This window comes from Guyanagaster necrorhizus (genome assembly GCF_019112545.1).
Source record: "Guyanagaster necrorhizus MCA 3950 unplaced genomic scaffold BT62scaffold_11, whole genome shotgun sequence".
NCBI lineage: Eukaryota > Fungi > Basidiomycota > Agaricomycetes > Agaricales > Physalacriaceae > Guyanagaster > Guyanagaster necrorhizus.
Genome location: NW_025064890.1, coordinates 341,606 through 364,871, shown reverse-complemented (window position 1 = coordinate 364,871; position 23,266 = coordinate 341,606). Strand labels below are relative to the sequence as shown.

Genomic DNA, 23,266 nt, shown 5'->3' with positions numbered 1-23,266 from the left:
CCTATACAATCCAACTCTTCTGCTTTGGAATTTCTTGTGCAACCATTCCGCTCCCCTCAATTAGGATCGACGTCCCACCTGGTGTGGTGAACAATATCATATGCCTGCTATTGAGATCAACCCAACTCGTCTCGAATCTGTGCACACGTACGACATATATGAATTCAACGGCGTTCTAGTGAGTACCTGTTTTATTTAAATGATTTGACTTTGAGATTTATTGTACGGGATGTAGTGGATATCCGTATCAGGAGCAATTTCCTTGCTCGCGGCCGTGTTCGCACTCATAGTGCGCTATACCATCGTTCTATTGCACACAGAGTCTTATAATGGCTCAGATTGTTATGCCCAGATCCAAAGGATACAAAGGGACCCACATCCTCGGCTACTTTGTATCCCTTCTCATCTCCAATGTCTTTCAATCATCCGGTACCGTCATGAACGCCAGATGGTTATCATTCAACAATGTCTATCAGACGGACTTTTGTGCTGCCCAAGGTAAACCCGCCGCCACTTCTCGTCACCATCTTACTTACTCTGCCCTGCAGGCGTCATCAAACAAGCCGGAAATGTTGGCCACGCCGTTTGGTCTCTTAGTATTTCAATTCATTTGTTCAACATCCTCTTCCTACGGCAGACATCTAATCGTGCTGCGTTTGTTGCTGTGCTGATACTCGGGTGGGGACTCGTCATTTGCATTGTAATCATCGGCCCCACCACAATACGAGCGTCGCATCCGACTCAGTACCCATATTTCGGCATTTCTGGCAGCTGGTATGTCATTTGTTTAGTATTTATCCGTTCATTGCTCACAGAGTTTGAGGTGCTGGATAACCAGCGCCTATCCCCGGGAACAAAGATTCCTTGAATATTTCTTTGTGAGTTCCTGAGTGCATTCCGTCAAGCGTACGATCTTACTAGAGCAAATAAGGAATACATCTCAGCGGGAACCTCCTTTATTCTGTACACAGCGATACTATTCAGGGTCCGTGGCAACCTCATATTTGTTTCAGGGAGGCCCCGCCTTCGTTTCGTCCCCAGAGGGCAGAGCTGGAAACTCAGCATTCTCCGAGACTTTATTGACTCTTCTATGTTGCGCGTTGTGCACCAAATGGTCTGGCACCCGGTAAACTGTGTGCCTCTTTCAAGGTCCCGAACATTAATGCTAATTTTTCTTGCTCTAGATTGCTTATAGCATGCTCATCGTCCCTATAGGCCTCGCCCGCCTTTCCGAGTTTGCCGGGGCCCACGTCCCCGAATGGGCGGTCCTCTCAACGGCGGTGATATTCAACTTGACAGGTAAGTCTTCCCAAGCTCAACTTGAACGCCGCCAACTCCTTATGTGTAACTCAGGCTTCGTAAAGTCCTGCTCCTTGTCGCAACACGCCGCCTCTTCCCGGACACAAAGTCTCTTCCCGAGTTCAAGCCTCGAAAGACCATTGACTTTTCTATATCCGCATGGAACGGAATAACTCCCTTTACGTTGACGCAATGTACGGCAGCGTCAGCGCAACTCTGTCACTCTCCCCGAGACCCGTTCCCGCCTCCAGCTTGAAGGCTCCTATTCCGTCGGCACCTGCATTTGGCCAAGTCCGTAACTCTGGAACTGCTACAGTCCGTGCTGGGCCGATCCGCGGTGAGCCGCTTTTTCTGCAGTTCACCTCTTCTTAGGAGTCCGTGGAGGCTGACTTGATTCGGTCCCCGTCAACTAGCACTGTGAATTCTCGGACTCCGCTCAGGCCCAAACGTAAACCCGTCAGCCACTGGCACTAAGTATTTATTTAACCGCAATTTTTCTTTTGGCTTCCCACATTTTTCTTGTCTAATACATGTACATTATCCCCGTGTTATTCCGTCTGTAGAGTTTTAAACAATGATATATCAATGAGCTGTCAGTGGTTGCCAGCACTTTGAGATTATCTCCGTGCTATTTTTGAATTGAGCACATAGACTGGCTCTCAATCAGTGAACGCCGTTACCGACGGCTATTAGACTCTGGACATCACTGTCAATGAACTAATTGAAAGGACGTCACTTGTCCATATAAAAGTTGAGTTTACCAGCGCCACAGCGTATTATCTCAATGTCCGTCAAAGCTGGATATGGGCAGGCTCCGGGTGGACCGCGTTAGAAGTCTTTAGACGAGAATTGAAGATATCTGCTAGGTATATTTCGCGGATAGATATTGGTACATATTAGAATATGAAAGGAATAAAGATACCCAGTAACCTAGTCCAACTAAAGTCCCGATAATAGAGTAACGCGGTGTGAGATGATTAGACGGTGTTGGCTCGAACTCGTCCATCTGGCCATCTCATGTTCTCTGAGAAGATCCGCTGCTTCCCATTGCGCTGCCCGCTAATGCGGCTTTTAACCCTCAACTCGCCGCATATTCTCATAAGTTTCCCCATGGCCTCCTTCTTCTTCTCTTCTTCGTCGTCGTCGTCCGAGCTTTCAAGAACGTTGACATCCACACGTTCAAGTCTCTGCCAAAGGCCCTCTCCCCTGCGGCGCAACCATCCCTCTAGCTCCGTACATACATCCACTACGTCTTCCTCGAAGCATTCCATTTCGACACGTTCAATGGGGCTGCCTGCGAAGACCCCAAGCGTTTCAGCTACGTCGTCGACGGGGAAATATTCCCCAATGCGCAGCTTCTTCAAGGACGCCAAGCCTTTGACGCTTGCTGGTTTGACCGGAACGCTTAAGCCGAATTCGCCAACGGTACGGCCCACACGAGCCATGATACGTTCTGTCCATCCTTCCTCGCAGCAGCCCATCAAATCGACACGCTCTAATTGGCAGCACACTTGCTCCGTGTCCCAGCGTGCATCTCCGAGGTGGGTGTCTTTAATGCTGAGGGTGCGCAGCCCAGTGAGTCTGAGCAGACTGGGGAGATTCAAGTCGTTTCCAAAGATGGGATGAGCAGGTATATCACTGTCTCCAACGACAAGAGGGACAGGTGGGTAGACACCAACGAGGTCCGGGGCATGTAGTGTACTTCGTGTAGCACCACTAATAGAAAGATGGTTCAACAGCGGAAGTGATGCAGCAAATGAAACAACAAGGCGTTCACTCCTGGATCGAAGATCAGTGAAACCTACGATTATCATTGAGAAAAAATTTACAATGGCATCATTTCCTCAGGATCCCAATGGCTCAGTACGAGGCTCCTTAAGGAGGGAAGCACACAGGATAGAATATCCGGGTGAAGATACCCTGCATTTCGTACGTCCAGTGCAACCAACCGGAGGCAAGCTTGAAGAAGGGATATTAGACTATTGGTTCGCTCCTTTCTTCCGCTGCGATTGAAATCCTGACGCTTGAGATCGACTTGGATGGACTGGATGTATCTGCAGTAGTCCTTGGGGACGTTTTCGAGGAATTGTTCGAGAGCATCATGAGTATTCAATGTGACTGACTAGAGACAGGTGAGTACGCGTTATGATACGATAAATAGTAGCGCACCTTGAACAAAGACGGAACACAAGCTTCGTAGGTAGTTCTGTCGACGGTGGAGAGAGCTCTGACTTGCTCGTAGTCGAGAACGTCGAGGATGGCGAGGTGCATTTCAGTGGGAAGGTCGTGCCAGGACATGATGGTGGAGAATGAGCAAAAAGCAAAAGACGAGCATGGGCTTTAAAGGTGAATCTCGCATCCTCGTCCGAAGACCACGATGTCCGGTGTTGGTGGAATTGAGCAACTACTCCGATTATTCTCATCATCAATCACGTAACTGGTTGCCGTATTTGCACTTGTTGCCATAGCCAAACATCCAGATTAGGGCCAGCCACCACCCAGCCACTTTGCCATCCTAGTCAGCATCCGTTATGAGTGCATGTCTCTTTACCCATTACTGTAATATTCCCTTCATTTCTTAAAACATTATATTATGTTTCTCACAAATACTGTCAGGGTTCCACATCTCTCTCACCGGAACAGTATGAATCTCCCGAGTTCCGCGACTTGCCTCCCCCACCCCTTGCCCGTTAACATTAAGCGATTACATGCCACGCAGCGAAACTCAATCCTGCAGGGTCGGTGGTGTCCCAGCTTCCTGACCGACCTTCTCCCGATCAGTAAATAGCACTGCTGTTCGGATACCATCTTTGCGGATATGCGCCTTGGAGACTACGACCACAATGTTGGGTAGTAGTGCCCAAAAACAGGCGTCATTTCAGCCGATGTTCCCAAGACTATTACAGAGTCGATGTCGGCGATACCGTTGCTGTACGTCTGGAGCATACTATCCCCCGTACAAGTCACAGTGAGCCGTCCCCACTACAGCTGATTCCATCAGAATCAGTCTGATCAAGGAAACATATATTTAGTTGCACAGTATGTGCGATTCGATCATCCTGGAAAGAAGCAGTGGCTGCCTGATAGAAGACATAGTAGTTGGATATTGTTCGTTCCGACCTTGCAGGACACATCATGATATCCTCTTGCGGATAGTACGATAACGACGAGAGATACTGTACCATCCTTCTGCCAGCGTATAAACTGCGTGACATGCACAGCCTCATTCATTCTCATAGCATCCAATACTTGACTGCCGGTGGACGATACGATGCGAGAAAACATCCTGGAACCCACGGAACACCAGTAGGATGAAATGATGCACCTTCGTAGCTGTTCAACAGCTACAGCACGTAATGGAACACATTCCAGTGCTACCATCCGCTTGCGAGATCGGCGTTTTCGTAAAATAACAATACAAAGTTCGAGGCAACATGATGAAGAGACATATCATCTTTACCGCGCTCTTGTATGATAGAAGTATCAGAGTGAATTGTAGCTGCTGATCTGTCCATTGCCTCAGAAGCAGATCCCTTCGTGATTGCAGGTGGAGTTGATCAAGTCATGATTCAGCTACAAGGCTCTCCCCCCAAATCATGGGGCCAGAAGGTTAGTGATCCTAAAGGGCTTCTGTTATTCATGGTCCTGAGCAATGGCCGTGATCAGGAGCAAGACCGTGCCTTGAGCGTTTCAACGGACGATCCCACATTCGCAAGCCGATAGCTTTCACGCGGTACGGACATCGACTCGGAGTACGTAAGGCCCCAACTGCGATGCCGACGTCTCCTTGCTTAACCGTGATGTTTTCCGTGTCGCACTTGTAGCCGCAGATAACTGAGTTGGCATGGAATCCGCATTCATTGCGGAGACTGTCGCCAATTTCAACTGAAAAGGCACGGACACACCCTACTATCGGTGCTTTGGTAACAGACGTGGCTGTCGGTCCGCCTCCCGCCTATTTCCAAATTCGGCTACGACGCATTTGTTCATTCAAGTCTCGAGCTCCGGTAATCACTTCCAAAGGCAGGGACAGGCACTGAGGCCGACCTCGAGCCCTTTGCTTTCGTCTATGTATCTGCATTTGGCAGGAAAGTGCCTCAAGGTCAGGGCAAAGTCAGGGTGCCACCAGGGTACTAACTAGGAAAGGGCGGTTTCCACCGGGTTTTACAACAGATTCTGGGTAAAAGTTCAAGCTGGAACGTCAGAATGAAAGTGGCCAATGCCTTGACAGAATTGAAGACTTAGCCCCTCTTGGTTACAAAACATTCATACTTAGCTTGAACTTTGAAGACAACAATCAGAGCCTTATGCTTATTCCCTCAAACGCGCTAGTCCTTGGGCAGAGAGATGGACGGATCCGACACCTTTGGCAAATTCAGTTGAATCCACCAAGTTCCTCAGCAGAGCACAAGCCATCCGTCAACTCAAGTTGACTTTGTTTTCTTGTTTTAGAACGTCCCCTTCCGTCCGAAATGTACCGGCTTTGCATAAACTCCGGGTTGAGTACACATCAACGTCGATTATCATTTGCTTGTGTTCATCGCCTGACCTCGAAGCGTTCCCCACCGGAGGGTCAATTACCTCGGAATAGATCATGAATTTGATTATTCAGTGATGTGAACACAAGGCGAAAGATGTTCCCGGTAAAAGTTAATACACGAATGCCGAAAGGCCCAATATTAATAATGTGGCTTATAACAAAACTTGCGCCTACTGTCTGATAATGACAGCAAATAATACCAGTAGAAACTGTTCGATTCAGGTAAAACGGTCCGACAGGTGGTACATGTCAAAGAAAGTCCAGATTCCGACAAGTACGTAGTTTGACCGATCCATGCGGAATTCCACATTCGCTAAAATTTCTTTACAAGAGAGCAGTTACATCTCAAGGATCACCGGAAGCATGCACCAAATGCAAACTACGCTGGGCCGTCTAAATAAGTAAAACAGTTGAATCAACGCAATTGATGAATAGTTAGATAAGTGACATACCAACACCGCCTTGAGTCTTGGATCAGAACGAATGGAGTCTAGCGAGAACGCCTGGATTTGGAGCTTTCTGACTTGACAGCATCGTCAGCAGCATTATGCAGACTCGCCGTCTCTCGGGACTTCAGATGTAGCCTGGACTTGAGGTCCTGAAAAATGTCCTTTACCTTGCAGACTGCTTTTTCGTCAAAAAGTTAGCCTCCGAGCCTGCTTTAAAATCCCGCGATGAGGACCAGGGAGACCAAGGACACACAGCAGGTCCGCCGAAAAGCAAGGCATTTTTGCCTCTTCAGATTTTCTTCTGTTTCCGAGGTCGAGGTGACAGGATTGGCTGATATATAACTGTTGGAATATTCCGAAGGGTTATAGCTCTCGTCCTGAGTGGAAACCCGAGGAAGAACAGCTGACAATAGTATCTTCGGGTCCATTGGACAACCCTCTGACATTCGAATCCTGCGAAGATCCATTGTCATTGACATACGAATTCGTACACGTCAAACTCAGGCTCTGAGAACATGGTCTGATAATGAATAGAGAATACCGATCCTGACTCGGGTATAGGTGGCAAGGTACAAGCGGAAGGGCGCGTTGGACGAGATAGATGGCAAATGGAGGAAGATATTGTGAGAAGAGGTTGTCGGCATTGTTGCATAAGATAGGAATGCTGGAATAAAACTGAGAATGTCTCTTTCCATATGTGGTGCCAAGTATACGTGATGAATAAGAGCCATGTCCATTTCTGGCACCTAGCATAGCAAAGAAAGGAGGAGTGGTGGTAGGTCTGAGGAAGAAAGACTGTGCTCGAGACGCGACAGCTATGCGCCGTCGAGAAATTTTGTTTCCCACACGGGAGAAAACATCCGCGGAATCAGAATGAAGGACATACAAGAACCCAAATCTTCCTATATTGGGTACTTGTAGGGATGAAAGAAGAAGAAGCATGCACATTCAAGCAAGCGAATTTATGTTCCGCAAAAGTGCCTCCAGCTACAAGAAAATGCCGTATGTCGATGAGGCTCGGTCTCATTGAATGTTGCCACTTATGGTTTCTCAACTACGCAACTTGTTCTAGATTCAACATCAGGAACATCAGGGTCTCTGGAAGACGGGTTTGAGGCAGAAAAGAAATGATTGGTTGCGCTCCTGGTAAACGACATGGAAAGCTTGGTACATTTTTTGAAGGAAAGGTCGCGTCCCTGGATGAGCTCTAGGCACCGCAGGCGAAGGAGAACCTTAACGAGAACGTGAGATAGCAGCAGGTCTCCCACATTTAAGTTCCAGCGATACGGCACCGCCGGTGTCTCGAGGTCTTCAAGACTGTCAATTGAGTCAGCACGACTCAGAATTCTGACAAGACTCATACAAGCCATAAATTTTACAAATCCATTCCACCGCTCGTGAAAAGGACGGGCGTTCTAGACCAGACGGCAAGCAACAAACCATAAGAGAACATGGGAGCGCAAGGGATGTCAGATGGGCCACTGTCTGTGGAGAAAAGGTGGTTACGGGTACAGTTTCCGAACATGAAAATGGTAGGAAGACATCTATATGCGGTTGTATGATGCAAAGATCAAGGACCCAGAGAGAAGATTCCACGATGATAGAAAGGTTGCTTGAACAGAAATGTCAGCTTCAACATGAAATACATCCACGCAGCATTAGTTGCACCAAGTAGAGGCAAGGAATATACTTGCAGCAACGTACCGTAACTTTGGCCGGTTGGAGGGTGTGCAGTTGCAAACGTCCTTCGAAAATGGAGAACTAGCCTGCGTCTCTCCTTTTAGACTTTTCATCATCAACAGCGTGGGCACGACAGATGAAACACTGCAGTCCAATGGAGCAGAACCTTCAGACGGTTGCCGCAATTGAGCACGTATCTCAAACGAATCTAGAGACATAGAAATCCTAAGAGTAAAGGAGTGATTGCCAAGGACTCGCAGATATCTGAATGGCAGCAAGCTTTCATCAAGGTGTCAATAGCATAGCTACATACGAGTAACAGTCGCAGGAGCTTTTTTCTGCCCCGATAGTGATTCGTGGGCCGGAGCATTCATGCTAGAATCATAAGAAATTTTCCAGCTTATACTGGGGAATCTCTGTCGCAGCACATATTCAATGAATGTACGGAGTCCGAAAGTCGTCGATGTCAAGTGATGGTGAGTGGTATCGGATATCGGTCCGAGTCCGACCGAACGTGGCTAGCTGACTCCTTTCCGAAAACTTCAACAAATTGTTGAAGGATGGGAAAAAACAAGGTCATGACCCTCTTCACTGTCGCGCAGTGACTTGTTCTCAACTATTTTATAGAACCGAGGTGATAGAGGAGGCGGCGGCGGTCGACAGCAGAAAAAAGATGAATACCGCAGCGACCTCCTCGATAAGTCTGACATGAAAAACGAGCGCTTTTTCGCGTACTACAAGGCCCAGAAAATTGTCCCTGACGATGAATGGGACTTGTTTGTGGAGACATTGCGGCAACATCTGCCCACTACATTCAGGGTTGCTGGCAGTCGGGAGTGCGTACAGTGATTCTCTATCGACTGCCTTATCTGACCAAGTACAGGACGGCCCATACACTTAATTCTATGGTAAAGGACATACATGTGCGAACCCTGAGCAATGTCACCTTCGAGGGCCAGTCAATACCGCCTCCAGTTCAGATCCCCTGGTACGAACATGTCATTATATCGAGCTGTGTGTTCAACATTTAAAAGGTATCCAGAAGGCCTTGCATGGCAGTTTAATGTACCAAAGAAAGTGTTGCGCAAGTCGGCAGAGTTCAAAAAGTTCCACTCATTCCTGGTCGGCGAAACCGAAGTGGTCCGTTGTCTTTGATGTCTAGTTGCCGCTCAGAATTCATTTCAGTACCAGGGAAATATCTCCAGGCAGGAAGCTGTCAGCATGCTACCTCCCCTTTTCCTTGGAGTCGAACCCCATCACCATGTACGTCTATGACCCAAGGTCTATCACACCGTGATTGATTTTCATATCAGGTAATGGATATGTGTGCCGCCCCGGGTTCAAAAACGGCCCAGCTGTTGGAAGCATTACACGCAAATGACACTGTCACTTCGACTTCCATGCCTTCTGGCCTTCTCATAGCCAATGACAGCGATTACAAGCGAACCCACCTGCTTATCCACCAGTCTGCACGTCTACCCAGTCCTGCGCTGATGGTAACTAATATGGACGCATCGAATTATCCTTCAATCAAAATTCCTACTCCTGTAAAGGGAGACACTTCTGCGGGAAGCCCGCCGCGTACGGAGCAGCTGCTATTTGATCGTATCCTCTGCGATGTCCCATGTAGCGGGGACGGAACCATCAGGAAGAATATTGGCATATGGAAAAAATGGCAGCCGCAGGATGGCAATGGGTTGCACAGGTTAGCTATATGCCTCCCTCGCGCGCACCTTAACTCAAATGAAGATTAGTCTACAGCTTCGTATTCTACAGCGGGGGATGAAGCTTCTCAAACCAGACGGTCGGATAGTATATTCGACCTGTTCCCTGAACCCCATTGAGAACGAGGCGGTCGTGGCTTCTGCTCTCAAATCTAATTCCGGTAGGTTCTCGTTGTGAATGCGGTCGATAATCTTATCCTTAGTTTTGTGAGACTTCCATCTTGTTGATGTGTCTTCTCAGTTGCCCGAGTTGAAGCGTCGGCCTGGACTGACAAATTGGAGACCGACATCACACCGCGAAGCTAAAACTACCTACGACACGTACGATGCCTTCTTGTCAGCTGAATCAGCCTCGGAGGCAAAGTTGACGCCAGGGCATTGGCCTCCGCAAGATGTTGAAGAACTGAATCTCCCGCGGAGGTAAGTCTTCTTACACCCGTTTCCCCATAGCTAATCGTCTCGGTCTAAGCATGCGTATATATCCCCACCTTCAAGACTCGGGAGGTTTCTTCATTGCAGTATTAGAACGCAGATCGACGAATAAAACAAAGTCTGAATCTTCTTTTCCCGTCAGGTCCACAATTTTAATTATGCACAGGAAAAGAACGGCAGACAGCGTAGGGGATGTGCCCGAATCGAAAAAGCCGCGACTGGCCGAGGATAGCGCCAAACCTCCTGCCGCGGTCGGAGGAGACGTAGAAGCCATGGCAAGTGACCCGGCACCAATGGACACTGCAGCTGACGAGAAGGGTGAAAACGTGTCCAAAGTCACTTCCGGTGGTGGCGGATCTTTCAAAGAGAACCCTTACACCTTTTTACGCCTCGACGACCCCATTCTTCTATCGTGCATGTACGTGTATAATTTTGTCCCTCGCCTTGACTGAACGAGCTTCTCAGTGAGCGTCTGCACCTCACTTCTGAATTTCCGGCTTCGAATGTCCTCGTCAGAAACCCCGAAGGCGATGCTGTCAGGTCCATGTACCTTACCAATGATATCGTCAAACAGATTGTGCTGCACAATGAGTATGGTCGGATACGTTTGAATGCGGCCGGGACCAAAGTACTTGCTAAGCAAGAAGCTGGCAAGGGCGTGGATGCCCAGTTTAGAATTCTGGGAGAGGGCTTGCCTGTGGTACTGCCTTTCACGGACCCTACCACCATTTTAGGCGGAGATCTGGAAACATTGAAGACGCTGGTGCAATCTTACTATCCTTTATGTTCCTCGTTTGCCGAACCGTTCAAGTCGGTCATTGAAGGGAAACGTGAGTGTTTCAGACTATACAATTCCTTTGTTTTGATGTGACTACAGCTGTGGGGAGCCATATCATACGTTTCCCACCCGAAAAGTCCGAAGGCGCGACGTGAGTTGATTCGGCGCGCATCTGAGCTTTACTGACACATTTTTCCTAGCTTGTTCCACGATGTTGTTCTTCCTGTATGGAAATCCAATGTATCTATCAGTTTAATGATTGACAAGAAGGCAAAAAGGTACGAAGCCGTTAAACATTTTTGCAGCTTGGTCACGTATTTGATCAACAGCGCCTTGAGTCTGCGAATATTCGGAGCAGACATTACGATTGCTGGTCGCGAAGCAACATCTGTTAAAGTATCCAAAGAGGGACCTTCTACCAAAGTGGCTGAATCTCAAGCAAATGTGAAAGAGGAGAGTCCTGAAGACAGCGAGAAAGCAGCTCTGGAAGAGGCAAAGGAAGAGGTAGATAGTTAGAATATGTATATTGCAGTCTTTCGCACGATCTACCTAATCTAATCAGCTTACATCAGCAACTTACGCGTCGCGTCGTCGACGCTGACCGTGCTCTCACCACAACCACGATGAGCGACGAAGTTGTCCTACCCATTCCTAACCTCGCTGTTCCTCAGCACCTTTTTATACTCTCTTCACCATCTCTTTCTCATCTTCATGAGCATTCCAAGCATGCTCTGCTGGAAGCCATCAACGCCGACCAGATGGCTCCATATTATGCCTCTATTTCTCCATCTCTACTTCCACAGGACGTTTCTGTACTGGAAAAGATGCAAGCCGAAAATACCAAAATTCTGACAGAGCTCGATGAGCGGCTGGAGAGTGCAAAGAAGATGGAAGGCGAATCCGAAATCAGTGACGCACTACGTGCTCGGGCAAATTTTCTCACCAAGACTGGAGAACGAGAGAAGGCCGTCGATGCGCAGAAGGTGGCGTTGGAGAAGACACCTGGGCTGGGTAGTCGGATAGATATTGCCCTGACAATTGTCAGAATCGGCTTCTTCTGGTTGGACAGGCCACTGGTTATGTGGGGACTTGATAAAGCAGAGAAGTGAGTATCCTTTCAAACTAAGGTATTTTTTTATCATTCCAACTTGTTTATACAGAATGGTAGAAGAGGGCGGCGACTGGGATCGACGTAACAGGTTAAAGGTCTACAAAGGCCTTCATCTTCTTTCCGTTCGCCAATTCAAGCGGGGTGGCGAGCTCCTTCTTGATGCGCTATCAACATTTACAGCTACGGAACTCTTGAGCTACAATGATTTCGTAGCCCTCACCGTCATCGCTAACACACTGACCCTTGGTCGTGTGGATCTCAAGAAGAAGGTACGGATTACTCTGGATCATTCTGAAAATACCCTCACGCTTTAATCAAAGATAATATCTGCGCCGGAGGTAATACAGCTGCTTCCCGAACAGCCGACACTTGGCGACATCGTCAAGAATCTCTACGAATGCCATTACGACAAGTTCTTCGTCGCCTTGGGTGGGTGTAATATTTTGGAATGTCATTATCGTCCTCCTCTCAATGCCTTTCTACAGCAACTCTTGAGCAAACGCATTTGCTTCCTTCTCGTTTCCTATCGCCACATACGCGGTTCTATGTTCGCGAAATGCGCATTTTGGCATACAATCAGCTCTTGCAGAGTTACAAGAGTTTGACCCTTGAAAGTATGGGTCAAGCTTTCGGTGTCAGGCCTGAATTTATCGACAAGTGAGCAGCCCGTAGTGTGGTGCTTTTCAAGAGGAAGCTGACATCTCTCCAGTGAACTTTCTCATTTCATATCGACAGGGAGATTAAACGCCACGATTGACAAGGTGCATGAGGTGGTGGAAACAACGAGGATGGGATTCAACGGTTCGTATTGAGCTTTTATTAGCCTTTGCTTGGTCTGACGCAATAACAGACTCCATAACACCAGCGTTGAGCTTGAAGAGTACGGCAGTTGAGGTGGTGCTAAAGCAGGGCGATCTGGTTCTAGGAGAGGCCGGTCGACTTAGTAGGGTTCTGTGGTAGCCGGTGTATTCATACCTTGCAATCTTACGACTAGAACATTCTGGAAGCATTTAAGAAGTGGTAATATACGAAGGTAGTGAGCGCCAGCATTTTTGGAAGACTTCCTGGTATATCGCCAGCCAGACCTACGATAAAATCATGAAAAAAGAATAAATTACTAGGGAATTCAATTAGCGCTTCAGATATAAGTGCTTTGAATTCGGGTGCGCATCATTCACTGATCTCTCGCTTGCTAATGGTTTGTAGATTCGCAGTCGACACAGATATATAGCTTGGGTATGCCCAACAGAACGGACAGTCATTGAAGCGGGATTCGTATGTTGCACTTGTCTTCCTTCTTGCAACTCGGGACATCACATTTCCCTCCCGTTAAGGAAGGGCCATACGTATTCATTCCCTGGATTATACGATGTGGATGACTCATTCCACGACTCAGAGAAAAACAGAACTGTCAAACCCCTTTCTCCTAGTCGCCGACAATTTAGGCTGTTACACTCTTCTCAATGCGATACGTTTTGATATATGAGCGCTGTATTCGATTTGGAGATATTGTTTATGTGTTTGTACTCGTGATGATCATGATGAATTCAAAGCCTCCAAACGGGTGCAGGCTAAGATTCATGCCGCTATTGGTTAGCTGATCTTCTTCTGGTTAAGATATGAGGTCGCTGCCATATTCTGAATTGTCCTTCCTGGCACTGTAACGTGAGTTACACACGTCAACGTGTACGTCGTTATTAATGATATTCAGTGCTTCATACAAGCTTCCACAGCACCTAGATCAGTTCCTCAGACTGAAAGGAGTTACCATCTTCTGAGGGAATATCGCCGAGAGGTACTATTTGCACTTTCATTGGATAAGATTGGTAGTAGAAGCGTCAGGCCTTTCGGAAACACATGGGACTTGATTTTGGTGTAATGGCATTAGATGTAATACTATGCAGCTGTATCGTGCTGTGTGAATAGCAGAGCACAAAACAGGTTCTACACAGTGAAGCAAATTCGACAAATAAATTACTACCAGGTCATCCTTGAACCGGTTGTATGATCCTTCCATTCAGTCTCCAAGTAATTTTGCTCTCGATGAAAATTCGACATTGCTTACATTGCCAACTGTGAAGACCGACCGTGACCATGTGTTTTTAAGATGGAGGGTTACCCCTGTAGTTTAGTTTTGTGCATGTGTAAAGAGGCAGTCGGAATTCCTGGATAGCAAGCCTGAGCATGAGAGTAATAAAAGTTTGTAAATGACTCGATCTTTATTTGGAACGATTAGCAAAGCGAGATTCACTATGATCACCGAAATGGCCGGACTAACAGCAGCCACAACCACCCAACAAAGAAGCAATGATGCATTCCTTTAGGCTCTCACGCTCTCTCTCGCTGCCATGGACAACCGCAACCAGCCCTCGACACTGTCGGCCTTGCCCCCAGGTGCAATGGCCCCGACTGTATGCGCTCCTTTGTCTGCATATCCCATCTATTCACGCGACTGCAGACGACCATACACACTCCACGCAACGACAGCCCGCCAGCAACACCTTCTCATCGTTTGCTTGGGCCTGAATACCCTATCTCTAGAGAAAAGTCAGCCTCGTGGACAAATGCGGCCGTTAATTGTGGGTTTCTCGTTTTTCGGTCTTTCATGTATTCATCTATGGTAGACGAGTCTGTCGCTGTTACCAAACCATGGATACCTTACCCTCTAAGAGCCTGGTTCTGGATACCCTTTGTTCTCCTGATGATACTAGGCGCTATTGGCTTAGAAGTCGCCCTTTGTTTCAGCAATAAGAATTCTGGTGCGTGATATCCATACTTTTCTTCGTCTTTCCTGACGACTTATAGGATGGGCGACGAATGACGCTTTCAGCAGTCAGACCGGGGTCCTGCATTATGTCTATGTGCGTTCATTGCTTGAACTCGTTACCATCTGCTCATCAGTTGATACAGACCCTGCCTCCTGTCGCTGTTGCCGCTGTCGTAAGTTGTGTTTTCTCATGTGTTCCATGGTAGTATTGACCTTTCATCCTCCTAGATTGTCGCCCTATGGACATGGACAGACATTGAGATTAAAAAGATGCAACCTTACGTCGATCTCGTCCATGGCGATTCCCCGCCTAAGCGTAGTCTTTTGCTAGACTATACCCGGACAAAGTGCGCCCTACTGCCATCGGAATCATCTACTGACTTGGTTGAATAGCAACTTCTTCGTATGGTCGCGGGCGGCGGCCAATAAACACTATGTCGTTGCCCTCGCGTCTCTTATGGTATTGCTTTCTCTTGCCTTCCAGCCCTTGGCGGCTGCCTTGTTGGTGGTTCGTGACACTTGGTGGGGGTTACCAGGTGCGTTTAGTGTCTGTATCAATACATTGTTGACATACCTTTGTAGATACTACCTTGAACACCCTCGCTGCCATTGGATTGAACCAGAATCAGAATTTTGATGATCTGACTTGTATACGTTTTTCCTTCCCGTCTACCGATCTCACCTTCTCCTAGCATTTTTGACGGCGGCAGGGTTCGCGTCCGCTTCCGTCTTGTATAACTTGGGAAACCCCCCGTTTTTGTTTGATGGATATACTATTGCTCCGTTTCAGGTGTGGTTCTAATTTCTCGCTCGAAGAGCCGTCTTTACCTCGCCTGTAGCTTCCGAGTGATGTTGCGATCAACAGCACCGTTATTTACGCGAATACTACAGCACTCAGGAGCGATCCTGGATGCCAAGCCGCATCCGTGGGTGGTCGTCATTCGATCAAGGTCACCCGGCGATTCATGGCTTTCCAGGTCAATATGGTCCAAAATACAGATGGCAGTGGGTGGAACAACTCTGTAAGCTCAAACGGGTGTAGCATATCGTTCGCCGTTGACCGCAATGCGACGGTCCAGTTCGGCGCGTCAAATTCCCTGTATCATCGTAAAATCATCTTCTCACTATTGATATAGGCACCGATATACCGGTGTGTGATTCGGATGTACCCCCGCAATTCAGCCCAGTGCTGTTCTGGTTCTTCACGTATGCACAATGTTCTTCATTTATGCCCAGGATCTGATGTCTTGGGTTCTAGATATGAACCCGAGCCTGCAGCGTCTGCAACACTCTGCTTCCCTTCACTCACCCTCTGGGACGTCAACATCAACCTCGACTTAGCGAGCGGGAATATCACCCAAGTAACGGAATTGCGTCCTTTCTCTTCTTCGTCTAATTTTTCGTCATTATCTGCGAACGTGACCGGTCCGCCTTTAAACGGGCGTGCGTATAATGGGATCGAGTTTAATTTGACGAATCCGGATAGGTTTGTGATTGCCAGGAGGAACGCGACACAGCTTCAGATGCCGGCTGCAGTGTTTCAGGCTGCTGTCCAAAGCCCAGAGGGTTTGACTGGTTCATTCCAAGCTGATACGTTTGCGAGGCTGTCTTCGAATGTCTATGTAGGTGTCATACCTTGCGTTGGTAACTGGACTGACGGGGTCTCAGAGGACCTATTTGGCCCTTATTGCAAAGACTGTGTACTTCCTAGACGATAATGAACCAATAACGATCCAGATGAAGACGGTGCAGAAAAGGATTTGGTTGAGGTAAGGGCTAGCATTGGCCGGAGTCAAGTGTGCTGAGGATTGGTTTACAGTGACGTTGCTGTCCATCTGCTAGCCATTGCCATGTTCCTGCTTGCATTTTTTGCCACGATTATCCAATTACTACATCGCTACGACCGTCGCAACCTTCGGCTTCTCCATGAGCCGGGAACGATTGCCTCGGCTGTGAGCATCGGTGCACAGACTGGGATGGGTGATCTCCTGGCAGGTCGACAGCACCCCGAAGACATATCGGCAGCTCTGCAGGATAAGAAATTCAGAATCGATCCAAAGACGATGAAGATTGTAATGGAGGGGGAAGATGGATACGAGATTGCGACCAGTCCCGGCATCATGGATAGACGTTGGTCTATGTTTGCTGCGTTGCAGAGTCAGCGAATAAGTAGAAGGCTTTCTTCGAAAGCCCAAGATAGTCCCACGACTCCGAAAGAGTTTTTATCCGAGTAGAGTAGTAGAGGAGTTAATATGATTGGTTTTGACCCCATTGTGGGGTAAGGTGTAACCGCCGGAATTTGATTGGTCCGGCCAACAAGTTTCACGTGATGCGATCATCCGAATTCACGCGATAACTTCTTTCCGCACCAATCCGCCCTCTGTTCGCACCTACGACAACGACGACGGCGATGCAATCCCTGGCACGACGCTTTTCTTCCCAGATCTCTTCCAATGCCCGCTTATTCTCGACGTCGACTGTGGCGTTGCAGGCAACACCCGTGCAGAAGTCCGTGATGAACAAGGAGTTCAAGATATACCGGTGGAACCCAGACGAACCCAGCAAGAAGCCCACCCTCCAGTCGTACACTATCGATCTGAACCAGACGGGACCAATGGTGCTCGATGCTTTGATCAAGATCAAGAACGAGATTGACCCAACGTTGACGTTCAGAAGGTCGTGCAGGGAGGGCATATGCGGGTCCTGTGCGATGAATATCAATGGGCAGAATACGCTTGCGTGCTTGTGCAGGATTGACAGAAACACCTCGAAGGATAGCAAGATTTACCCATTGCCACATAGTGAGTACTGGCCTTTGTACACCATGGAGCGAAGCTGACTGTTCTGTCTCACATAGTGTACATCGTCAAGGACCTGGTACCGGACCTGACGTACTTTTACAAGCAGTACAAGTCGATTCAGCCGTATTTGCAGAACGACAACCCCCCTGAGAAAGGCAGGCGATGATTGCTGGATATGACGTCGAGGCTGACCTTGGTAACAGGCGAGTTCCTCCAGTCGCAGGAGGATAGGAAGAAGCTGGATGGCCTCTACGAGTGTATTCTATGTGCATGCTGCTCGACGTCGTGCCCGTCCTACTGGTGGAACCAAGATGAGTATCTGGGACCCGCGACGTTGATGCAGGCGTACAGATGGATTGCCGATTCTCGGGTAAGTCTCTCTCTGTCAGTATTTGTGTCTGGGCGATTGCTTACTGATTGATTCATGCAGGACTCGTATGGCGAGGCAAGGAAGGAGAAGCTGCAAAATGAGATGAGTTTGTATAGGTGCCATACGATCTTCAACTGCTCGCGGACTTGTCCGAAGGGACTGAATCCTGCTGCTGCGATTGCAAAGATCAAGTTGGAGCTGGCGACAGAGTAGAAAGTTGTATTCGAGTGCACTGTACATTTGGATTTTCAGCGAGATATTATTCGAAATAAGTTATCCAAATATGGATCCGTGTGACCGTATGCCAGCATGCAGCTATAAATAAATACCAACCTCCATCGTCGTCGTCGTCGTCGTCGTCGTTGTCCATCATGAATCGCCAATTAACTATCGTCTCTCTTTTACTTCTCTTTTTTTCTTCTGCTGCCCTTGCCGCCAGCTCTTGCGTCGCATTTGACATCTCTTGGAACCTGCTCGCCTTTGGGCTCGATGGGAAGGACTACAATGCTGGCACGAAGGATTCGTGGGCGTCTGGTCAGTATCGCAGCAGCAGTCCCAAGCTAACATGCTGAATATCGGTATATAGGTAGCGCAAAAAACATTACGACGTCTGGTCGGCCGTGAGTAGCATTCCGCAGCTAGCCAAGAAAATTTCCGTTTACCAATCCGTAACAGACCGTTTGATGGCACCAACACGACTTGCTACCTGTCCCAGGTGAGCGCGCTGCCTTGACTGTCCTGCTCATCATCCTCAACGTTCGCCAGTTCTACAACGCCATTTACGTATTAAATGCTGACTCTTCTAACCCTTCAAATATCTACATTTATAACGCCGCGAGTAGCTCCTGGTCCACCCAAACTGTGACTACCGGCAACTTCGATGTCTCAGATTTTGTCGCTATTCTTGACCATGACACCAACATCTTCTGTATGTTGTGTATTAGCATTCTTCGCCTCATTCGACTCACGCCATTGTTAAGATGCACTTTCCAAAGGAGAGCTCTACTCATTGGATATGGGATCCCTGACCGCCGCCAATTCTACATCGCTCTCCTGGAATGACATCGAAGCCCCTAGCTTCACTACAACTGGTTACAATCCTGTCATGGCCCTCGCCCAAAACCACATACACTTTTTGGACGTCCCAGGAAACGCCGCTGGAACGGCAAACATTTTTGTCATTCACTGTGAGTTGGCACCATTTTTTTGGAATTTATTATTTTTGGCTGCGGAAGGCAGTGTTCTGATGTGATGGTAGATTCGTACTTTCAGCCAGAGGTTCAATCATACGGCAACAACAGCTTCCCTGCATCGCATGGACAGGCGACCTCGTTCTTTATGGACTCGGGCGTAAGTTATCTTCTCTTTTCGTTTCTGTGATGTATTGAATGCGTTGCCGTAGGTCCAAGAAGACTTCGCTTTCATCCCCGATGACGGGTCGGCAACATATGTTGTTAGTGTCGAGGTGGGCCTTTTTAAACCGCGGCAGATCAAAAACACACTGAACAACCTTTGCTAGACGAACACGACGCAGACCCTCGCCGGACCTTCCACTAAGGATTCAGGCGCAACATACTTTGCCTCTACAGATTCTCTTGTTCAGCTAACTTCCGATGGCGCTGTCTCTTACATCTCCTACAGCAACTCGTCAACGGAAGCCAACACGGCTGCAACCTGGAGTACTGTCGCGAACCTTGCATCCGTAGCTCCTGCATCCTCCTCTGCAGCGTCGTCAACCACCTCCAAAACGGGAACCAGCTCGGCCAAGGGTGCAGCATCCACTAGCACAGGTACTGGCAGCAGCAGTAATGGTGCCGAGAGTGCCGGTGTTGCGATAGTGAGCTTGGGAGTGACACTGATGGCTGGCAGCATTGGAATGTTGCTTCTCTAGCTGATCTATTAATCTTTTGACACTCGTACGAATGGACTTGATTGTACGGACGTTTTTTTTGCATATTTTGCATCAGGCAGTGTAGTACATTGATTTAGACGACGTTGCTGATAATTCTAACATACTAGGTCATTGGATTTTATTACTGTTTTCTGTTATACCCAGTGCAAGCACACTTTCCAGGCCTACGAATAGAGTATTCGGCGGTATCGACTCTGGCCATGCCATGCCGTTCTATACGTACAGCGTCGACAAAGACAATTCAATCTCAGCCGGAAAAATAACTACCTTTGTTCAAGAAGAGCTATTGCATCAAAAAGCCAGTAGTCGTCGTCGAGAAGCGTGGGAAAGCCTGGCGCGCCTTATTAAAGTGTGATGGGAGCCTTCAAAGGTATGAACCATTTGCATTAGGCCTTACTTGAACATTCAGTTGCAATATGCACTGCAGAGGCTGGGGCGTTTTTGATAGCTCAAAATGAGACCTTAAAGGTTTCGATTTCAGCTTCAATTTTTATGCCCTTGTTTTGAGCATTGTAAAACCAAAAGGTACATCAATTCTATTGTTCTCTAGGGGGAAATATTTTTCATACTGTTTTGCTGACACCCTTTTCAGGACCGAAAAAGGCATCGCTAAAACAAAACCTTTTAAAGTTTCATTTTTTACCAGCTAAAATGCACTGGCCTCCTGAGAAGAATAGGAGTTAGGGACGGCCCGGTACCGGCCCGTCCATACAAAAGTCGACTATTCCCAGGGGATCGTCTTCCAACCTTTCCACCATGCCCCCACTAATGAAGAATACGGTTACCGAAAAACTCTTCCAGTCACCGTCAAAGTACATACAAGGCCCCTCTGCTATCAAGAATGCACCGCTGTATCTGGGAAGGCTGGGCAAGACAGCACTGTTAATTGCCGATGATTTGGTGTACAAGATCGGTGAGCGCTGTAGTCGACGTCCTGGGCCAACAACACTAAGCAATGTTGTCAGCTGGAACAGCGTTGACGACAGCATTGGAGGAGGCCAAAATGACAGTCCTGTATGCTAGGTTCAACGGGGAAGCCTCGGTTCAAGAGATCACCCGAGTACAGGATATTGGTGAGCAGGGCAAGGTTCGACTCGTTGCGTTGGCATCCCACGAAAACGAACTTATCATTATTTAGGCTGAATTCGTCATTGCTCTCGGAGGAGGCAAGACCATCGACACTGCCAAAGCCGTCGCCGACAAGCTGGGCGTTCCTTCTGCCATCCTCCCAACAACAGCTTCTACAGATGCACCTTGCTCTGCCCTCAGTGTCCTGTATACTCCGAACGGCGAATTTGATCAGTATTCTTTCTTCCTTGCGAACCCTACCGTCGTACTGGTGGATACATCTATTGTTGCAAATGCTCCTGCTCGGTTCCTGAGCGCGGGTATGGGTGATGCATTGGCGACACATGTCGAGGCCCGTGAGACAAGGAATAGCACCAATTTTGGTGGTCAGTATGTCTCATGATCTGACTCGTGGCCATTGAACTTATCCCAAAAAGGTGGCCTTCCGACGCTCGTGTCAAGTGCTATCACTTCCAAGTGCGAGGAGATTCTCTTCAAATATGGAAAACTCGCGTACGAGGCGAACAAGGTCGGCGCGATTACCCCTGCCTTGGAGGCCGTCGTTGAAGCAAACACATTACTTTCTGGGCTCGGCTTTGAAAGTGGCGGTTTGGCTGCTGCCCATGCGGTAAGTCCATCATCATTCGTTTCTTGGAGCTCTTACTTAGCGTCATGGCGAAGATTCACAACGGTCTCACCGCACTTGAAGGCACGCATCATCTCATGCACGGCGAGAAAGGTAAAACGGTTTGCTTATCTTTCTATGCATTTCTCATTCGTCTTCTTAGTTAACTTTGGTACGATCTGTCAGCTTATCTTATCCAACACGCCTCATGAGGAGATGGATCGGTATCTCGAGTTTATGATCTCTGTTGACTTGCCCATCACTCTGGAGCAACTTGGAGCCAAGGACGCGACTAACGAGCAGCTAAAAAAGGTAGCGGAGCTCTCATGCTCAGAAAACGAGACCATCTGGAATTTGGATCGAGTAATTAACGTGGATGTTGTCTTTCATACGATCAAGGGCGCAGACGCTATTGGGAGGAGTTTCTTGAAGAAAAAAGGGCTGTTGGCGTAGTGATTGGTTTCGCTTGGACTCTTTGTCTTTTCTTCATCGGGCTGTTAGAGCGTTTAGCTGTATGTACTGAAGTGTATCGTTGTGGGCCATTTATTGTAACAAGAATGAGGTGTTGATTGACATCGAAGAGGGAGGGTGAAGCTGTTGACTGACACAAGAAAAACCCACGGAGTGACGTCGAGGTAAAAAAAAGACTTTGGGCAAATTTTCCAGCTGCAGATCTTCGGGACGATCGCGAGGTGGGGAAGAAAGACGGCGAGGATACCGTAGGAATTTCAGATTCGTTTTAGGGAAGAAGGTGGGGCAGTACATGGCATATAGACTAACATGGTATCTTTAACGATTTCATCCAGAGAATAAAGGAGCATCTGGGGTTAGGATTATTAAGTCTGGCATCGAGACTGCGGCGTGAAATTGGTGGAAAAACGAAGTCGAAACGGGAGCTGAGCAGTTGCGTCTTGAAAAGACTTGACAAAAGCCACATCCCTGAAATAGATTTCTTTCACGGGGCAGAGTGATACGTATGGTTTTGTCCCTTGACTTAATCTTCGATCAATCAGTCAGGCAAGCGAAAGGACCTGAACATACCTGTACTGACAAGCATTCTCATAGCCATCCCTGGCACCTGCTGGTGTTTACAATTTCGATATTCTCATATATGCTGAGAATAAGCTCACAGGAAGGAAGGCTCATTGGGCGTACTTCGTTCCGCATCCTATTGTGGGCCCGTTATAAATGTGGATGGTAATCTTTGTTAGGGATTCATCTTCAACATCATTCATGGGTATAACTGAAAACAGACGAGTCATGATCCTGATGCTGTTGCAGGCAGGTTATTTTCACACAGTGAATAATGGCCAGGCTGAGTATGATGGTCAATTGCTTAAAGGCAGTTGACTGTCGACTCAGGACAAAACTGTCTATGCTTATATAAGGTTGATATCAGGTACTTGTGTCATCCCACAACACTCCCCCTTGACACAATACTTCTCAGAGTTCAAGATCCAACAGCCTGATCATGTGAGTCATCTTCTCCTTCCCCAAGGCTTTTGTGAAGATGTCAGCAGGTGTGTCTTCTGTGCAAAGATGTTCAATATGTATGTGCTCCTGCTCAACCTTGTCTCATAACCAGTAGAAGCAGAGGTCAAGATGTTTGATATGACCATGATGGTCAGGATTGCAAGCGACAGAGAGAGCAGACTGGTTGTCAATCAGCAGTGGAGATGGTGACAGATGATGAAAACCAAATTCTGTGAA

General features: G+C 47.9%; 10 protein-coding genes across 10 annotated transcripts; 7 read left to right on the top strand and 3 right to left on the bottom strand.

Moving 5' to 3' along the window:
• Nucleotides 1-344: 344 nt before the first annotated feature.
• BT62DRAFT_893607 (uncharacterized protein) lies at nucleotides 345-1,555 on the top strand (the record flags this gene model as incomplete). Its single annotated transcript, XM_043183152.1, has 6 exons — nucleotides 345-498; nucleotides 549-774; nucleotides 824-878; nucleotides 932-1,126; nucleotides 1,185-1,303; nucleotides 1,354-1,555. 6 exons carry the CDS (start codon nucleotides 345-347, stop codon nucleotides 1,553-1,555), a joined length of 951 nt encoding a protein of 316 aa, XP_043040262.1.
• Nucleotides 1,556-2,122: 567 nt separating this feature from the next.
• On the bottom strand, nucleotides 2,123-3,704 carry BT62DRAFT_931336 (uncharacterized protein). Its single transcript, XM_043186106.1, has 3 exons — nucleotides 3,469-3,704; nucleotides 3,129-3,421; nucleotides 2,123-3,078 (listed from the first exon to the last, which is right to left on the bottom strand). Exons 1-3 carry the CDS (start codon nucleotides 3,595-3,597, stop codon nucleotides 2,277-2,279), a joined length of 1,224 nt encoding a protein of 407 aa, XP_043040261.1. The 5' UTR covers nucleotides 3,598-3,704; the 3' UTR covers nucleotides 2,123-2,276.
• Nucleotides 3,705-3,821: 117 nt separating this feature from the next.
• BT62DRAFT_931335 (uncharacterized protein) lies at nucleotides 3,822-4,451 on the bottom strand. The gene is made up of 3 exons (XM_043186105.1): nucleotides 4,332-4,451; nucleotides 3,916-4,267; nucleotides 3,822-3,858 (listed from the first exon to the last, which is right to left on the bottom strand). Exons 1-2 carry the CDS (start codon nucleotides 4,391-4,393, stop codon nucleotides 4,132-4,134), a joined length of 198 nt encoding a protein of 65 aa, XP_043040260.1. The 5' UTR covers nucleotides 4,394-4,451; the 3' UTR covers nucleotides 3,822-3,858; nucleotides 3,916-4,131.
• Nucleotides 4,452-7,328: 2,877 nt separating this feature from the next.
• On the bottom strand, nucleotides 7,329-8,186 carry BT62DRAFT_1005139 (uncharacterized protein; the record flags this gene model as incomplete). Its single annotated transcript, XM_043177107.1, has 3 exons — nucleotides 7,329-7,605; nucleotides 7,652-7,900; nucleotides 7,993-8,186. 3 exons carry the CDS (start codon nucleotides 8,184-8,186, stop codon nucleotides 7,329-7,331), a joined length of 720 nt encoding a protein of 239 aa, XP_043040259.1.
• A 296-nt stretch (nucleotides 8,187-8,482) lies between these two features.
• Nucleotides 8,483-11,475, top strand: BT62DRAFT_967492 (S-adenosyl-L-methionine-dependent methyltransferase). Its single transcript, XM_043188864.1, has 13 exons — nucleotides 8,483-8,543; nucleotides 8,596-8,804; nucleotides 8,852-8,956; nucleotides 9,003-9,108; nucleotides 9,160-9,231; nucleotides 9,282-9,673; nucleotides 9,723-9,853; nucleotides 9,905-10,112; nucleotides 10,162-10,542; nucleotides 10,590-10,954; nucleotides 11,002-11,053; nucleotides 11,103-11,180; nucleotides 11,232-11,475. The coding sequence occupies exons 1-13, from the start codon at nucleotides 8,529-8,531 to the stop codon at nucleotides 11,416-11,418; spliced, it is 2,301 nt and encodes a 766-aa protein (XP_043040258.1). The 5' UTR covers nucleotides 8,483-8,528; the 3' UTR covers nucleotides 11,419-11,475.
• Nucleotides 11,476-11,488: 13 nt separating this feature from the next.
• On the top strand, nucleotides 11,489-13,060 carry BT62DRAFT_931333 (proteasome 26S subunit). Its single transcript, XM_043186104.1, has 6 exons — nucleotides 11,489-12,007; nucleotides 12,063-12,282; nucleotides 12,334-12,442; nucleotides 12,499-12,670; nucleotides 12,723-12,814; nucleotides 12,864-13,060. Exons 1-6 carry the CDS (start codon nucleotides 11,526-11,528, stop codon nucleotides 12,971-12,973), a joined length of 1,185 nt encoding a protein of 394 aa, XP_043040257.1. The 5' UTR covers nucleotides 11,489-11,525; the 3' UTR covers nucleotides 12,974-13,060.
• Nucleotides 13,061-14,327: 1,267 nt separating this feature from the next.
• BT62DRAFT_1075523 (uncharacterized protein) lies at nucleotides 14,328-17,067 on the top strand. The gene is made up of 14 exons (XM_043179124.1): nucleotides 14,328-14,424; nucleotides 14,472-14,772; nucleotides 14,819-14,874; nucleotides 14,924-14,953; nucleotides 15,009-15,127; nucleotides 15,174-15,316; nucleotides 15,363-15,428; nucleotides 15,473-15,570; nucleotides 15,620-15,706; nucleotides 15,758-15,863; nucleotides 15,917-15,986; nucleotides 16,039-16,402; nucleotides 16,449-16,549; nucleotides 16,600-17,067. Exons 1-14 carry the CDS (start codon nucleotides 14,362-14,364, stop codon nucleotides 17,012-17,014), a joined length of 2,019 nt encoding a protein of 672 aa, XP_043040256.1. The 5' UTR covers nucleotides 14,328-14,361; the 3' UTR covers nucleotides 17,015-17,067.
• A 102-nt stretch (nucleotides 17,068-17,169) lies between these two features.
• BT62DRAFT_1075522 (iron-sulphar subunit protein of succinate dehydrogenase) lies at nucleotides 17,170-18,164 on the top strand (the record flags this gene model as incomplete). The annotated part of the gene is made up of 4 exons (XM_043179123.1): nucleotides 17,170-17,581; nucleotides 17,638-17,736; nucleotides 17,785-17,951; nucleotides 18,012-18,164. The coding sequence occupies exons 1-4, from the start codon at nucleotides 17,191-17,193 to the stop codon at nucleotides 18,162-18,164; spliced, it is 810 nt and encodes a 269-aa protein (XP_043040255.1). The 5' UTR covers nucleotides 17,170-17,190.
• Nucleotides 18,165-18,322: 158 nt separating this feature from the next.
• Nucleotides 18,323-19,842, top strand: BT62DRAFT_1005135 (uncharacterized protein; the record flags this gene model as incomplete). The annotated part of the gene is made up of 8 exons (XM_043177106.1): nucleotides 18,323-18,485; nucleotides 18,538-18,571; nucleotides 18,627-18,666; nucleotides 18,717-18,879; nucleotides 18,932-19,138; nucleotides 19,210-19,301; nucleotides 19,354-19,416; nucleotides 19,471-19,842. The coding sequence occupies 8 exons, from the start codon at nucleotides 18,323-18,325 to the stop codon at nucleotides 19,840-19,842; spliced, it is 1,134 nt and encodes a 377-aa protein (XP_043040254.1).
• Nucleotides 19,843-20,631: 789 nt separating this feature from the next.
• Nucleotides 20,632-22,009, top strand: BT62DRAFT_893892 (glycerol dehydrogenase; the record flags this gene model as incomplete). The annotated part of the gene is made up of 6 exons (XM_043183163.1): nucleotides 20,632-20,776; nucleotides 20,829-20,950; nucleotides 21,002-21,317; nucleotides 21,369-21,559; nucleotides 21,613-21,670; nucleotides 21,720-22,009. The coding sequence occupies 6 exons, from the start codon at nucleotides 20,632-20,634 to the stop codon at nucleotides 22,007-22,009; spliced, it is 1,122 nt and encodes a 373-aa protein (XP_043040253.1).
• Between the last annotated feature and the right edge of the window lie 1,257 nt (nucleotides 22,010-23,266).

Bases quoted from the DNA above. Each gene is read 5' to 3' on its own strand.
- BT62DRAFT_1075523 (XM_043179124.1), top strand. From the start codon at position 14,362: ATGGACAACCGCAACCAGCCCTCGACACTGTCGGCCTTGCCCCCAGGT. The intron at 14,875-14,923 runs GTGCGTTCATTG...CAGTTGATACAG, and splicing joins GGGTCCTGCATTATGTCTAT to ACCCTGCCTCCTGTCGCTGT. The intron at 14,954-15,008 runs GTAAGTTGTGTT...TCATCCTCCTAG, and splicing joins CTGTCGCTGTTGCCGCTGTC to ATTGTCGCCCTATGGACATG.
- BT62DRAFT_931335 (XM_043186105.1), bottom strand. From the start codon at position 4,393: ATGTCTTCTATCAGGCAGCCACTGCTTCTTTCCAGGATGATCGAATCG. The intron at 4,268-4,331 runs CTAAATATATGT...GGGACGGCTCAC, and splicing joins GAATCGCACATACTGTGCAA to TGTGACTTGTACGGGGGATA.
- BT62DRAFT_967492 (XM_043188864.1), top strand. The intron at 9,232-9,281 runs GTACGTCTATGA...TTTTCATATCAG, and splicing joins GAGTCGAACCCCATCACCAT to GTAATGGATATGTGTGCCGC. The intron at 9,674-9,722 runs GTTAGCTATATG...AATGAAGATTAG, and splicing joins GATGGCAATGGGTTGCACAG to TCTACAGCTTCGTATTCTAC.
- BT62DRAFT_931333 (XM_043186104.1), top strand. From the start codon at position 11,526: ATGAGCGACGAAGTTGTCCTACCCATTCCTAACCTCGCTGTTCCTCAG. The intron at 12,008-12,062 runs GTGAGTATCCTT...TTGTTTATACAG, and splicing joins GGACTTGATAAAGCAGAGAA to AATGGTAGAAGAGGGCGGCG. The intron at 12,671-12,722 runs GTGAGCAGCCCG...ACATCTCTCCAG, and splicing joins AGGCCTGAATTTATCGACAA to TGAACTTTCTCATTTCATAT.
- BT62DRAFT_931336 (XM_043186106.1), bottom strand. From the start codon at position 3,597: ATGTCCTGGCACGACCTTCCCACTGAAATGCACCTCGCCATCCTCGAC. The intron at 3,422-3,468 runs GTGCGCTACTAT...ACCTGTCTCTAG, and splicing joins GTGTTCCGTCTTTGTTCAAG to TCAGTCACATTGAATACTCA. The intron at 3,079-3,128 runs GTAAATTTTTTC...TCTTCGATCCAG, and splicing joins CCTGAGGAAATGATGCCATT to GAGTGAACGCCTTGTTGTTT.